Source organism: Gadus chalcogrammus, chromosome 9 (assembly GCF_026213295.1).
Source record: "Gadus chalcogrammus isolate NIFS_2021 chromosome 9, NIFS_Gcha_1.0, whole genome shotgun sequence".
NCBI classification, from domain to species: domain Eukaryota; kingdom Metazoa; phylum Chordata; class Actinopteri; order Gadiformes; family Gadidae; genus Gadus; species Gadus chalcogrammus.
Window position 1 is genome coordinate 5,648,730 of NC_079420.1, and position 16,479 is coordinate 5,665,208.

At 43.6% G+C, this 16,479-nt stretch overlaps 2 protein-coding genes across 3 annotated transcripts in view; both read right to left on the reverse strand.

Moving 5' to 3' along the window:
- The window catches only part of LOC130388715 (protein MON2 homolog), a 45,138-nt gene extending 43,136 nt beyond the window's left edge, over positions 1-2,002 (reverse strand). For both annotated transcript variants that reach the window (XM_056598194.1, XM_056598193.1), the window contains exon 1: positions 1,544-2,002. In XM_056598194.1, coding sequence (XP_056454169.1) covers positions 1,544-1,651 — 108 coding nt within the window. In that variant the 5' untranslated portion in view covers positions 1,652-2,002. The remainder of the gene's footprint in view (positions 1-1,543) is intronic.
- Positions 2,003-3,980: 1,978 nt separating this feature from the next.
- LOC130389276 (sodium- and chloride-dependent GABA transporter 2-like) overlaps positions 3,981-16,479 on the reverse strand; it is a 20,515-nt gene continuing 8,016 nt past the window's right edge. Inside the window, exons 2-15 of the mRNA XM_056598981.1 lie at positions 15,721-15,936; positions 14,827-14,961; positions 14,177-14,317; positions 13,501-13,582; positions 12,734-12,866; positions 12,031-12,165; positions 9,972-10,075; positions 8,549-8,673; positions 7,407-7,519; positions 6,985-7,122; positions 5,879-5,981; positions 5,514-5,614; positions 5,025-5,195; positions 3,981-4,577 (exon numbers count right to left, since the gene is read on the reverse strand). Of these exons, the coding sequence (XP_056454956.1) occupies positions 4,413-4,577; positions 5,025-5,195; positions 5,514-5,614; positions 5,879-5,981; positions 6,985-7,122; positions 7,407-7,519; positions 8,549-8,673; positions 9,972-10,075; positions 12,031-12,165; positions 12,734-12,866; positions 13,501-13,582; positions 14,177-14,317; positions 14,827-14,961; positions 15,721-15,936 (1,862 nt within the window). The 3' untranslated portion in view covers positions 3,981-4,412. The remainder of the gene's footprint in view (positions 4,578-5,024; positions 5,196-5,513; positions 5,615-5,878; positions 5,982-6,984; positions 7,123-7,406; positions 7,520-8,548; positions 8,674-9,971; positions 10,076-12,030; positions 12,166-12,733; positions 12,867-13,500; positions 13,583-14,176; positions 14,318-14,826; positions 14,962-15,720; positions 15,937-16,479) is intronic.

Here is a 16,479-nt window from a genome sequence, read left to right on the forward strand (position 1 = left end):
CTGTCAATGTTTGGACATACATGCCGCTATTTCACAGAATCAGTGCGCTTTATCAATAGGTTCAAGTTTTAACCTGACTGCCATGCTCTTTGTAAGGACGCAAAAACTACTAAAAGTCAGAATATTATGTCGTTTTCTTCTGAGGAGGTTAAAAGTCCGAAAATATGGCCGATATAATCATGAAAAAAAAATACGCCTGGACGGGGCAGAATGACGTTGGCATATTTCTCATAACAGCTGTAGCCCACAACAATTCAAGCATTATAGAGACTGTCGCCTACACCCTTTTAGGTCAGCCCACCGATTATCCAGCATAGAATATATGAGGACTGGATTTCCAAAATAGCCTCTGGATCCAGCTGAATCGAATTTCTTGGCAACCAACAAGTTATTATGGTACACAATGCCATTGTTTGAGTTATTGTCCATTGTGATACCTCCACCATGGACTCTATTCATGGTGGAGGTATGCTGTCTGTACAGCATGTCAAAAGAGGTTTACAGCTGGATAGCAATTTGAACCCCATCATCAAGTCTGATAAAACACTGATTCATAGATTAAATTACATCACTCGATTGAGCAACAAGGTGTGAATAGTGGTACATAAATCCTGCGATTATATTACAATTGTTTCATAGATGGTATAATAAAGGGCACCATTACTGTAATTGTACAGTCATTTTGTCAAATTACAGCAAAGTCCATACTTTTGAGTCAATTTTAAATGCTGCAGTTTAGTTTCTATGTCACAAGCTGGCTTCAAGCTGTCTAGATTCCTATTTGAGGTTAGACATGATGCACTGTCTTGTTATACAATCACCCAATGTTTATAATACGTGAAATTAAAATCGAAAGGAATTCTGACTGGAATAAAGTAAAGTCAGACAGTGATTGATCTGAAGTAGGCCTACAGCACATAAGAAAAAGGCTGCAAATTGAACATTAGTTTTAAACAAGCCTCATCAGTGAGGCAATAGCAAAAAGGTAAAATGTCCCCGAAGCCAATGATTATTAATATCCTATTCTTGGAATGCACAGGCCAGACAGGTTTGAGTCCTGTTGGGGCTGGATGTGTAAGCAACTTGCACAATAGCATTTGTTTCCAGAGATCCAACAATAGTAGGGCATAACAGGAATGCCATTGCTACATATCGCACTGTGACAATCATCAATACCTGTGATGACAAAACATGCATACCTCAAACAAAAGAAGGCTACATGCACTACGATATAAACAGTCAGTAGGACACTTGTATACCACCCTAGTAGGTTCTGGTCTTATCAGGTCACCATCCTGACTAGCCAACACTTTATTATTAAATTCAACTTTAACTTAGATCTTCAACAACAGCGTGCAGTGTTGTAACCGAACACCAAACTAACTGCATGATCCCGCATGATGGACCAACGATAAGACAGGTGTTTCTGATCCAAAACAAGAAGAACACGTCGGCAGTGGGGTGACTGTCACACCTGATGGACGTGGTCAGCGGGACCAATACATTAAAACATGGGACCACTGAAGCTAGCACACCGGCTAACCTCTTTGACTGGGGGGAATTTCTTCTTGCACTCCATGGAAAGGGAGCGCAGGTCCGTCTGCATGTTGTCCAGCAATTTCTTCACCGCTTCGGGACTGCTGGTCGACATCTTGTCGTTTCTTCAGTTAAAAACCAATCCCACACTTCAAACCGCTGGACCACCCTGAGACACAACGAGCTCCACTTGTTCGCCTACTCTGGAGAATAAAATTCGCACAAGCGTCCATTGACACTGAACGCCACTTTTCCTGATGTTGGCGGCAACCCTCGAACATATGTCGGCTTTCTTCACAGGCGGTGGACGAGGGCTTCCTTAAGCACCATTGTTCTTTGAAATATCATTTATCATGCCATTCGCTGTATGAGATATTCGGCCAATTTCAGCTGCGGTGTTCACGCCATCAGCCGTCACCATTGCCAGCTACGCGTCTTTCCCACAATGCTTTGGTCCACAGTGACACGTCATTTGGACTTCCGTAAACAGTAGTCGGTTCAGAATAAGGGAAATGCCGCCATCTACTGGTCAGAATAAGGTCACTGTCTCATACAGTTATTGCATGGTCAAACCCGGATAGCCAGAAGGCAGTTTATGAGCATGTTGGGGAGAGATTAGAGACTCACAAACATTTAGAATAAATCATCCACACGTGGAGTATTGCCTGGTTGAAGCTTGTGAATTCGGTGATGCTGGCCACCATCTCTTACATCTTCCCAACCTTTATCACATCACACACAGCTGTGCGTTAAACGCAATCATTAACGGATGGAGTATGTATCTACACGATAAGAGTTTCACGTGGGTGTGTCTGCTAGTCCTTAATTAAAACCCATAGTGCACAATGCCTGCATAGAGGACTGATTTGAAAAGACCCTTGTTAACTGACACCCACATACATTTCAAGTACACAAAAGTTAAAGTCTCTTAATTTAGACCTACAATAAAGATGATTCCTTAATGTTGGGGTATATACTTTATTATACTTATAGCCAGGCACAATGTGGTTTTATAATACTGCTAATAATAATGCTAAAAATACCTATAATAAAACGATAATAAGATGTTCTTTCCAGTACAGGGATTTGTTTTAGAAAAGCATAGTGGTGAATTATACGTGTGAGAGAGAGAGAGAGAGAGAGAGAGAGAGAGAGAGAGAGAGAGAGAGAGAGAGAGAGAGAGAGAGAGAGAGAGAGAGAGAGAGAGAGAGAGAGAGAGAGAGAGATGCTTGAGAGTGTTCCAATGAAAGTACAAAAGCACAAATTTTCTTTTAAACATTTAATATAAATGTGCTTAGTCAGAAGAAAGATTTAAAATATGTGCCTTGTTAATTATGATTAACACATTATTTGCTTTCCACATGTTAAGACTACAACAAAGGTATTATCATAATGTGTTAATACAAATGCAGTTGAACATGTTCTATCATATTTTAATGCCATTCAACTATGTACCAATGTGACATGGTTTGATTGCATTTCAAATTTCTGTACAATATTTTTTAATACACACGAATATGACACTTGAAGGATGTATCAAAATAACAAAGGGAACATTTAAGAAAAAAAATGTGAATATTTATCAGCCTTGGAACACAATTCAAAACCAAAAATGTATTCTTTTCAAATGAATGCCCCAAGGAATTCTCTAGCTTACATCACAAAAAAAAAACAGGTTTAAAAAGCATTTGTTGTGTATCGTAATTACGTTTTAATTGATTTTCTAAATTATAATGATATAAAATCATCAGCAATGAGACATTTTCATTACCTTTGTAAAAAAAAAGTTAGAATTCATATATATTTTAGCATTTCAGTGCTGATTGACAAATTATACACATTTAGTGATCATCTTGGTATTCAGTAGTTGGTAGCAAAGAGACCTAAACAGTACTCCAGAAAGTCTGACCAGGTACAGTATTTCCCAACATTTAGAAATATATGCCAATTTAGAATTTATGAACTGTTCAACTGATAGCATTGTAATGCCATCTCTGGCAGTCAGTTCAGCCAGTCAGGACAATCGACAAACAGTACACTTTTATCTTAACAACAATGTCCATCAAACTGTACATTAGCTGTCCATGAAAAGGAAAAAAACAAACAAACAAAAAATGCTTCCTTAGAAAGCATACATGATCAAGTTTAAAATGTACTTTTACTGTCTAAAAAACAAGTTGCTAGTTCAAATGCTGTACAACACAGAGGATGAGACATCACGTTCCGGCTCATCTATGCAGTGTTTGTGTGTGTGTGTGTGTGTGTGTGTGTGTGTGTGTGTGTGTGTGTGTGTGTGTGTGTGTGTGTGTGTGTGTGTGTGTGTGTGTGTGTGTGTGTGTGTGTGTGTGTGTGTGTGTGCGTGTGCGTGTGTGTGTCTGTATGTATGTTTGTGTCTCTGTGTGCGTGTCTGTAAATATGTGTCTGTTTGTGTGTCTGCATGAATGTGTATTTGTGTGTGTGTGTGTGTGTGTGTGTGTGTGTGTGTGTGTGTGTGTGTGTGTGTGTGTGTGTGTGTGTGTGTGTGTGTGTGGGTGTGTGTTTGTCTGTGTCTGTGTGTCTGTGTGTTTGTTTGTCTGTATGCTTGTTTGTGCTTGTGTGAATGTGCATGTGTTAACCACCCATATTGGCCAGATCCATCATGGGTGAGGTGTATATGGTAGGCCGAGGGGGAAGCCCGATAGCCCCTCACCGCTGCCACGGAGACGGGTTCTGAAGAAGCAGGAGCAAGCAGCCAGATCATTGCTACGTTGTCGGGTCGGATAAGACCGGATGAGATCGGATGAGACCGGCTGCTGCTGTTCCTCTGTGCTCCCCGTTTTTCCATCGTCACCAATGAACACCGGTCATCCTAGAGAAGCCCCGATGTCTTGTGAGCTCTAGCAGTGGGACTCCTTCTCATCCACGGGGAAGTAGCCGTCCTTCGTGGGCGGAGCCTTCTGACACAAGCTGTCTCCGTCGGCCGCGAAGATGGCGAGCAGTTTCTCCTGCTCCAGCTTGGACTTGGGCAAGTCGAGGGAGGGGGTGCAGAGGAAGGTGAGCCGCTGTTGACGTGACCCGTTCAAACGGGAGGTTAGCGTTAGGGAGCATAGAGGAGGGTTTCACGTGATCCACGAGAATTTAACGAGAATAACAACCGGCTTTAGCTTAAGTTGATCATTGATCAACTTTTTTTTCAAATAGAATATTCATTGTTATATTGACGACCATACTGAATGATTCTTGGATGTTTACTGTAATAACAAAAAAAAACAGGAATACACAGAAAGAAGGATGGATGGATAAAGGCCAGGGATGAAGATAGATAATTTCCCAATGCACACAATATTTGTTTTTCATTTCTTAAATGAAAAGAAAACACATGGTACAATGTGGTACAAGTGTATAACCAACATTCAATTCATCATGCAGGCGCCTCAATGCATGCTGCTAGGCAACTACTTCATCCATCTTGAAAAGCCGCAGTTCAGAAGTATTGGGTTGTGGCTCACCTCTTTCAGCGTCCCTGGGGTGTAGTAGATCTTCACCGCCGCAAACAGAGGGATGCACATCATGGAGGACAAGGCCAGGATCCAGCCCAGACCGTAGCCCCACCAGGGGTAGGTGTACTCGTTGTTGTACTTGAGCGGAGTGTACTTGATCAGTGAGAAGGCAAAGGTCCCCTGGGCAGAGAGATAGCAAGCACAGGTGTTTCGCTTAGACACAGACAAGGAAATCTCTGCAGGACCATATGGATTGAGTAAATGTTAATTTTATGTTTAACCTACTTATTATAATTATAAAACACAGGTTAATTACCCAAGCAAACATATCTAATTTTGATCCATGCCTGTTACCGAAATTATTTAAATTGGGCCTTTAAAAGGTCATTCCAATGTAAACGTTTTTATAATGTTGTACACCAGGGGGTGCTCCAGTGTAAGGGAATGATCTGAATTGGGTCACTGTGCTTGGATGCATTTGGAAATGGACAGACTCACGAGGCATGTAGCAGGTGTGAAGAAAAGCCAGCAGTATTTAATCACAGGGCCTGGTCGGTATCCGATCATGTCCTCGATGTTGTCATAGAAACGGTCGGCTCCTATTAATCAAATGACAAGCGTGCAATGCAAGACGGGCAATCATCAATCTTCCGGGATATGCAATACATTGGGAAAAAAAAATCTATATTTGCTGATTCTAAATCAAATGTAATGAGCAAATCGCTCACAAACGTGGTGAGGTTAATACACTTCTTGGCCTTTATGGTAGTTTATAACAATTAGACTACCGACCTTCCAGACAGAAATAAGTATTAATAATAATACTGCTGTTATACCAACCCCTGCCACATACACACACTCACCATAAATCCAAGCGATGCAAACTGTCTCGAAAACGGCAACGAAGAGCAAGCACATGCCACTGGCTGCATAGTAGTCAAAGAGCTGGAAGATGTACATGCCTCCCTGTGGAGAAAGACATGAAATATGTAGAGATTAGATGCACTTTCAATTAACAAAGGCAAACGAAAAGACCAGATCCACTTTCTATCCACTCTGGGAATCTGTCTAGACCAATACGATTCTATGATGAAAGATAGGTTAGTTACACGATAGTCTATTGACAACTAATCTAACAACTAATACCAGAGAAACAACTGTGCTTTGACTGAGTAGGGATAGACAGACAGAGAGATAGAGAGACAGACAGAGCGTGAGGCACACAGAGAGGCAGACAGACAAGCCAACATATCTGGAAGACGCCACTGCAGCATCCGGTCACGCACCACCAGACTCAGGGACAGTTTCATCCCACGGGCCATAAGACTACTGAACTCCTAAGCTCCTAAGCTACTCACCACCATGACACTATAACTTGCCACTTTATAACTTGCCAGGTTATACCAGTCGACATCTGGATAAACACGTCTGTTTACATTTTACATTTATTTAGTTTTGCATTTAGGTCCCTGCTCTACTTGTGTTCCTCTTAAACACTTGCTTTTTATTATTATTACTATTATTATTATTATTATTATTATTATTATTATTATTATTATTATTATTATTATTATTATTATTATTATTATTATTATTATTATTATATTTATTTTTTATTATTTAAGGGTTAGGGTTAGGGTTAGCTCATCTTTCCTACTTGTGTTTCTCATATACCTTTACGTTCTCTTATATTGCACTGTTGGAGGAGCCCAAGACAAAAGAATTTCATTGCCAGCGACTGCTCTGTAATTGTTGTGCAGATGACAATAAAACCATCTTGAATCTCTCGAATCTTCTTGAAAACAGACAGGTAGACCGACAGGGAGACAGACGGACAGAATTACAAAGAGACAGACGGAAAGAGACACACCCGACAGACAGACTCCTCTGAGCTTGATGAGTTCCTGGAGGGGGGAGAGGATGACAGATAGATACAGAGGATGAGGGACAGATAGACAGATTGACAAACCTCTGTGAGCATGATGAGACCCAGCAGGAAGGAGATGACGGCGATCAGCAGGATAAACAGCTCCCGGCGGTTCTTGCGGCGGAAGGTGGAAGGATACATGTCCACCATGGACGTCACCAGGCTCTCCACACACACAAACTAACACACAGGGGACAGTGAGGTTGCGTGTGTGTGTGTGTATGTGTGTGTGTGTGTGTGTGTGTGTGTGTGTGTGTGTGTGTGTGTGTGTGTGTGTGTGTGTGTGTGTGTGTGTGTGTGTGTGTGTGTGTGTGTGTATCTGTGTGTGTGTGTGTGCGTGCATGTGTATGTGTGTGTGTGTGTGTGTGTGTGTGCGTGCGTGCGTGCGTGTGTGCGTGAGTGTGTGCGTGAGTGTGTGCGTGTGTGTGTGTGTGCGTGCGTGTGTGCGTGAGTGTGTGTGCTACCTGGCTGTCTAGTCCCAGGAAGCAGATCATGATGAAGAAGCAGCAGGCCCACAGCGGGGAGAACGGCATCATGGACACCGCCCGCGGGTAGGCTATGAAGGCCAGGCCGGGACCTGGTTAACACACGCATCCTATCATTACACTATGAAGGGCCTTATGACACACATCCTATCATTACACTGAAGAGCCCTATAACACACATCCTATCATTACAATATGAAGGGCCTTATAACACACATCCTATCATTACACTATGAAGGGCCTTATGACACACATCCTATCATTACACTGAAGGGCCCTATAACACACATCCTATCATTACACTATGAAGGGCCTTATAACACACATCCTATCATTACACTATGAAGGGCCTTATGACACACATCCTATCATTACACTATGAAGGGCCTTATGACACACATCCTATCATTACACTGAAGGCCCCTATAACACACATCCTATCATTACACTATGAAGGGCCTTATGACACACATCCTATCATTACACTGAAGGGCCCTATAACGCACATCCTATCATTACACTATGAAGGGCCTTATGACACACATCCTATCATTACACTATGAAGGGCCTTATAACACACATCCTATCATTACACTATGAAGGGCCTTATGAAACACATCCTATCATTACACTATGAAGGGCCTTATAACACACATCCTATCATTACACTATGAAGGGCCTTATGACACACATCCTATCATTACACTATGAAGGGCCTTATAAAACACATCCTATCATTACACTATGAAGGGCTTTATAAAACACATCCTATCATTACACTATGAAGGGCCTTATACCACACATCCTATCATTACACTATGAAGGTCCTTATGACACATCCTATCATTACACTGAAGGGCCCTATAACACACATCCTATCATCATTACACTATGAAGGGCCTTATAACACACATCCTATCATTACACTATGAAGGGCCTTATGAAACACATCCTATCATTACACTATGAAGGGCCTTATAACACACATCCTATCATTACACTATGAAGGGCCTTATGACACACATCCTATCATTACACTATGAAGGGCCTTATAAAACACATCCTATCATTACACTATGAAGTGTAGTTAATGCTGTCTGTTCAGATCGTAACGTACTAACCAGATTCTGCCACTTCTGAGATGGGTACGTTCTGTTCGAAGGCCATGAAGCCCAGGATGGAGAATATAGCGAAGCCGGCTATGAAGCTCGTGCCACTGTTCAGGAAGCACAGCGACAGGCAATCCCTGCACAGACACACACACACGCACACACAAGCACACACACACATGCAGACACACGCACACACACACACACACACACACACACACACACACACACACACACACACACACACACACACACACACACACACACACACACACACACACACACACACACACACACACACACACACACACACACGTGTTAAGACGTGTATGAAGAAACTGTCAATCTTAGATCATGTTAAGGTTCTTCTGCAATATCTTTTTGGCAAGGGAATGTTGGAGATGCGATGAAAAAGGTTACCTTATCCTGCTAATTTCCTGGACTTTAGGAAATTTGGTTAAAAAAACATTTGTAACTATCTTCCTCCCCTGTAGTAGTCTATACTGTTGTAGGGAATTGCACAATGCTAGGGACTTCATTCAAGTTATAGTTTTAATGAGTTTTAGTGAACATTAAAGAACATTAAATCAATCAGCAAGGTCCACCTTGTACATTGTGGTATCCTGGGATATTGGCACAAGGTTTGTTTTACAACGATGACGATCCATGAACAGAACATGATCAGCACCAGCATCAATTGATGCTCAAGGTTAAGTCGGGGCTTCACTCTGGAAACCAAAACCCTACATGTTGACCTTTGACCTATGCTTTATCCCACCAGTGATGAACGAGGTAGCGGCGGATTGCATAACTCGCTGGTCTTAACTTGCAATTACTGCGCATTTGCGAACTGATGCATTTTTTTACTCTTTTTGTTGTTTTGTATATGGCTTTATATGCTCTGTTACACGATGATACTGAACTACAGCCGTCAACAAGCCTTATCTGTCATGGCCACAGTTGTGGTGCTGTGTGTTCTCCCCCAGTGTCGGCCATGCCCCCCTGTCTGTATCTGTGCTTTGCCTGCCGCTCTCAACTCCAGCTCATCAACTCCCCTTCAAATACACTTCTCTGCAGACGTCGCCGGATCGTCCTTCGACATACCGTGGTGGTTAATCGTACCTGGCTCCAGTATATACACTTTTTAGTTGTTGTTTCTCCTGCTGATATCTCCTGCCGCACCGTACTTCTCCTTTGCCTGGTTTTGTGGATCTACCCCTCTAGCCCGCCTGCTTCACTCCCTCCAGCCTGATGTGCCTCACTCTCCAACCTGCCCCCCCCCCGCCTCACTCCTGGTTATACCAGATAAACCTGTTCACCTTCACTCCAACTCCTGTCCTGTCTCTGTGTTCTGCTCTCGGGTCCAGCAGCTATCGCTCCCCTAACGTTATCCTGGTTACATAAAGGGCAAATGCGTTGCCTAGCTGTCACTGACCTGTAGCAGTTGTTGTTGTACTTGTTGTAGCTTCCCAGGGCGGTGAGGCAGCCCAGACAGATGGCGTAGGAGAAGAATATCTGAGTGCCAGCGTCCATCCACACCTGCAGAGTAGAAACACAGGAGAAGAGACAGGATTAAAACAGTAGAAACACAGGAGTAGAATCAGAATTAAAACTGTAAAAACACAGGATTAGAGACAGGGTTAAAACGGTAGAAATACCAAAGTAGAGACAGGATTAAAACAGTAGAAACACAGGAGTAGAATCAGAATTAAAACTGTAAAAACTAGAGACAGGGTTAAAACGGTAGAAACACCAAAGTAGAGACAGGATCATTAAAACAGTAGAAACACAGGAGTAGAGACATGATTAAAACAGAGAAAACACCGGATAGAAACACAAAATAGATAACAGGGTTTCTTTCTCTTTCTACGGTTCTTTAGGTGTGTATTTTGGGATGATGATCTGTCCCTGTTGCATTGGGTGTGCATTAAAAGTGGAGTTTATAGAGATGTCACAACCACTCCACTCAAATGATTGAATTCATTAATTAGTTGTGAAGCGTCTTTTCTCTCCATGTTCGTGGTTCAGTCTCCTCTGGAGACTTGGCACGGGCTGCTCCTCGTTACCATCCAACTCACATCCTCATCAGTCACCTCATCTTGCGTCAAACACGTTTCTAATGCCCCACAACCTCCTGTCAATCAACAAGTCCAGTTCCTTTCCTCTCTCTCCCCCCCTTCTTTTTCTCTCTCCTCTCATCCGACTCAAAGTAGCGACTTCGCCGAAACCGCTCCGTGTTTCTTTCTGCTCCCTCTCCTCCCCCCCTGAACGGCAGATCGGGGTTCCAACTCTGGATGAGGCCCCTCTTTGTCTCCCCCCCAGATTCGGGGCGCTAGAGTGGTCCCGGAGCAGTGGAGCATGTGTGAGATAGCTGGCACCCAGCTCTGGGTGGGCTAGGGGGTCGACCGGGGAGATTTAGCCAGGACATAAGCTGCAGGACTACAAACCACCACAAAGGACAGCGACTCCTGTACCCCAACTTTTCACACAGCCTTCCCCACAACAGAGGCTTGTATTCATCCCCCCGAAGCCTTGAAAGGGGTGAGCGGGGATGGAGGGGGTGAGAGGGGAATGGGGGAGACGGGGGAGGAGGGGTGGGGGGGGGGGGGGGGGGGTGCGGTTGGTTAGCAGGAGACTTGATCTTGGTTCCGATGCCAGTTGTTATGTAGAGGGCCGAGATAGAGGAGAGGCAGCGTTCTCGCCCCCCCACACTCTCACCATCCTCTGGTGGTCCTCACTCCCTCTCTTCTCCGCCTCTCTCTTCTCTACCTCCCCCCCCCCCTCTCCGTCTCTCTCTCTCTCTCTCTCTCTCTCTCTCTCTCTCTCTCTCTCTCTCTCTCTCTCTCTCTCTCTCGTCTCTGCCACTATAGCGTTCTCTCTCTCTAGTTATTCTATACCTCTCTCTTCTCTACCTCTCTCCCTCTTCTCTACCTCTCTCTTCTATACCCCCCCCCTCTCTCTCTTTCTCTCTCTCTCTCTCTTTATTATATCTCTCTCCCTCTCTCACAATCTGTCTCTGTCTCTCTGTCTGCCTCTCTCTCTTGCTAATCACTCTCTCTCTACCGTGCTATAACCCTCCCTCACTATCCCTCTCAGACTCTACCTCTCTCTCTACCTGTCTCCCCCAGTTCTCTACCTCTCTATCTATCTCTCTCTCTCTCTCTCTCTCTCTCTCTCTCTCTCTCTCTCTCTCTCTCTCTCTCTCTCTCTCTCTCTCTCTCTCTCTCATTACTGAAGCACAGGCCGAACACATTCCTGACGTTTGTGTTCACTCAGGGCAACCCCCTTCTCTCCACACTTGGCCCTGACTACGGGTTTAACGTGAGTCAGAAATAACTTGCGTGTGACAAATACCAAAAAAAATGTGTATACTAAGTATACTACATATAATTAACACAGAACCTTAACGTCCTCGTCGTACATTCTGTATACCGGCCAGAGTGTGATGTTCCACCTGATGACCCGTTGAGTCTGAGGTGTGGGCCGGAGCTCACCTGAGGGTCGCTGAGCCGGCCCAGGTCGGGGTAGAGGTAGAACTGGATGCCCAGGTAGGCCCCTGGAAGGGTGACCCCCCTGATGAGCAGTACCACCAGCATGATGTAGGGGAAGGTGGCTGTGAAGTACACCACCTGTAGGAGGGGGAGTGGGACACAGGTGTGACAGGCTGGGGGCGCAGGAGGTTTCATCAAGCGGGTATTTCTCTATGAAACTGTAGAATCAAGAGGTGGTGAAGAGACGGAGACGTTTGGAGACTTGTTTGAACTGGTTTGAAGGAAAATGCATTTGAGTACATGACAAAACCCTATTTAGATAACCTGCAGAAACAAGACTTTTTTTTATGAAGCATAATTAAGAATTGTAAAAATTAATTGTCTGTCTGTAGTTTTTTAAGACTTAAGACTACTATACTGTGAGTACAAACATTCTCCTGGTCATTTTCACTCAGTTTCAATCCAACATGAACAACATGATAATTAATCACGCATGAAACATGTTGTCTCCTTCACAACAAAGACGTTGTCAGATCATCAATCTCTGCCACGAGAGCTTAGCAGTGGGCCTTATTCTCCCGGCCGCGGTCTCGGTCTCCATCTTTGATCTGAACGCTAGCAGTTGGAGCGTTTAAAACAAAGACCGCCTCTATGGGTGAAAAAAGACCTTCTGAACGTGGACACTGTGGATCTGATGAGGTCATACCTTGCCAGTGGACTTGACGCCCTTCCATATGCAGAAGTAGCAGACGACCCAGGCCACCGCCAGACAGATAACCAGGTCTGTGTTCAGAGAGCCAATCTGATCGATCCCTGAAGATATGCGGAGGACCCGCCGCCTACAGACGCACACACACACACACGCACACGCACACACACACACACACACACACACACACACACACACACACACACACACACACACACACACACACACACCACACACACACACACACACACACACACACACACACACACACACACACACACACACACACACACACACACACACAAACATACACACACACACACACACAAACACACACACGTGCAGACATGGCCATGCACAGACACACGTTGAAGACACACAAACACACACACATACACACGCACACACATCCACACACATAAACGTGCACGCAGACAGATTTACAGACGCAGTCACACGTACACATGCACGGACGCACATGCACACAACACATAAGTTGGTACGTAAGTAAGGATTTAATTACTTTTTGGATACAAGTGATATGCTGAAGACTAGAGACCAGTTTGAACTGCCAAAAAAGCTGAGGCATTTTCATTAAAGACTAAAACTAATTAAGATAATGCACACAGACTAAATAGAGATGCAAATGGATTTTGTGTTGTTGTTTTTTGCACTTCAAACGTGTAACTGGTCGATGCTAGCGGTTGGCAGAAAAGGGCCATTTTAGGACAGGGACAGACAATAAGTGTTGAACAGGCACTCACTCCCAAAATTCAATGACAGGGGAGGTGGCGTTGAGACGCTGATTGATAGAACTGTTGCCCCTCTGGAACTCCATACAGGAATCTTGAAAAGGGAGGAAGGACACAAAAACACATTCAATCCCATAGAGAAAATCTCCCTCAGCTTTCTCAGCCGTTTCCAAGGGCGACATCAGCCAGTAAAACAATGTAGCCAGGGTTAGTCACAGGAGGGTAAAGCCACTTCCAGGGTGGCATGGAATGGACGTTTTAATGGTGGAAAAAGTTTGACGTTCAAACACTGCAAATGTAAACATAACAGAAATAGAATATGTAGCTCTGGGTTTGGAAGTAAAAAAAATATTCTGTTTATTAGAAGTTTTGTGGCAAAGTTACATTTAATACAATTTGATGATTTCAGCGGCACATTAATCATGTGCATTATAATGCTGTATTTTTGCACAAAATGTGGATATCTTATCGCACATGTTGGTCACCTTGCTAAGACAATCAAAGTAAATAAATATCTGTGTAAGAATATTGCACACAAAGGTAAGATCCGTAGGCCAAAATTTAGGCTTATTTAACCAACAAAAAACGTTGGTTTGTTAATTAAATAAATCGAGTGTATTACCTGCTATGCTATACATGCTATGCTAACATCGTCCTGGCAGCATTTGCCTTTCTCTGCACTGCCTACCTGTGTTCCATGTGTTGTTGCAGGAGGCCCAGGGTAGGTCCCAGGTGAAAGAGTTGGAGAGGTAGAAGATAGCCCACGCTAGCACTACGATGTAGTAGACGTTCAGCAAGGCCACGATCACCTGTGTAGCGAAGCCAACCCCTGGGTGTAGCAAAGTCAAATGACAAAAAAATCAGCAAAGTGAATCACTTTTACAGTACACTTTGTTTTTGATGTAGGCCTACATTTAATGGTTCTGTGAAACTAGTTTTGAGCTCTATAGTAGAGGAAACCTTACCAATACTCGTTACTTTAATTTACTTTTGAATTAACTCAAAATGAACATAAAACCAACTGAAACACTTGCCGCTACTCTTCTAGCACTGTTCATTTTGTCAATTCATTACACAATTGCAACGGTAGGCCTTTCTTGCAATCGAGAATAGGCCTACAGGCAAGTATTGCATTGTGAGTTATTTGAATCATTCATCGGATGCATAAACGTGCGATGAAAGAATTTCATAGATCTCATCAATGCGATAAACAAGGTGGGCTTTGCAATTTATTTCTAAGCACGAATGAATACGTTTCGTAAACTTATGAAGAAATCGAATGAATTGCGTCGTTATCTCATAGGATTACGGTAATTTGTAAGCCTCCCATGGATTGACCTTCAAACAGTGGGCAGATCATCCTCCAGCATGTGATGCCTCCTTGGCTGGTATACTGGCCCAGAGCAGTCTCCAGGAAGAACACAGGGATTCCACACGCAAACAGGAAGATAAGGTACGGGATGAAGAAGGCACCTGGATGGAGCAAAGACGTTAATCCGTTTTAGTAAAATTGTAAAAACAAAGAACCGAAGTGGTACTCTTGATGCAGCGCTCTATTTGACTTTTAGGGGTGAACGGGCACCTTGAAGATTATTGTTTTGTAATAGAAGAGATTCAAGTTTAAGTGCATGGTTACGCACTCTACCAAATCATCCGGGCACAGTTGTATGAGACCTTTGCCTTTCCAATCGGGGTTCATAGATGAGTAAAGGATTGGGGTTTCTCACTCTCCCTTTCTTTGAAATAACTTAACCAAACTAAATCCACTTCAATCACTTGACTGAAGGCCAACGGTCACAGACCATAAACTACTAGAGGGCCTCTGGAGTTTGAAGCGTGACCTATTGACCTGGGCGTAAAGGTCAACAGGAAAACAGACTCCTAATACACCCTAGGAAGTTCAATTATGTGCAGCACGGTATCAGCATGGACAGTCAGTATTTATTTTTTCTATTATATGTTAAATAGAAAAATATAGCAACACTTATACGACTGAAGTTACAATGGCTATTAAAACATGAGTAGTCAATTGATTTACATTTAATTATTTAACATCAACCAAATGCTATACGCGTGGCTGAAACTCTCTCAAAGCACACAATCACAATTGGCGTTGACTGCTGGACAGTGACTTTGGATAAATAGCAGGCCTACATAATATCCATCAGAAAACATGATGATTGACAATTAATTAAAGCCATGTGTCTCAAAACACGTCATTCTCCCACCCACCTCCTCCGTTCTTGTAGCACAGGTAGGGGAAGCGCCACACGTTGCCCAGGCCTATGATCTCGCCGGCCACCGACAGGACAAACTCGATCTTGTTGCCCCACTGGCCTCGCTCCATCATCTTGTCGTCGGTGCCGGGCACTATGTCCAGGGGCCGGCTGTCCAGGCCGTTGGGCGGCTCGGCCTTGGACTCCTCGGTCTCCTCGTAACATTTAAGCTCTGGAACACAGAGACAGTGGAGGAGGAGGAGGAGGAGGAGGAGGAGGAGGAGGAGGAGGAGGAGAAGAAGAAGAAGAAGAAGAAGAAGAAGAAGAAGAAGAAGAAGAAGAAGAAGAAGAAGAAGAAGAAGAAGAAGAAGAAGAAGAAGAAGAAGAAGAAGAAGAAGAAGAAAAAGAAGAAAAAGAAGAAGCAGAAGAAGAAGAAGAAGAAGAAACAGATGGAGGAGATGGAGGAGATGGAGGAGGAGCAGAAGGAGAAGAAGAAGAAGAAGAAGAAGAAGAAGAAGAAGAAGAAGAAGAAGAAGAAGAAGAAGAAGAAGAAGAAGGAGGAGAAGGATGAGGAGAAGGAGGAGAAGCAGAAGAAGAAGAAGAAGAAGAAGAAGAAGAAGAAGAAGAAGAAGAAGAAGAAGAAGAAGAAGAAGAAGAAGAAGAAGAAGAAGACGAAGAACAAGAACAAGAACAAGAACAAGAACAAGAAGAAGAAGAAGAAGAAGAAGGAGGAGGAGGAGGAGAAGAAGATGTTAGAAACACTAAGAATTTCATT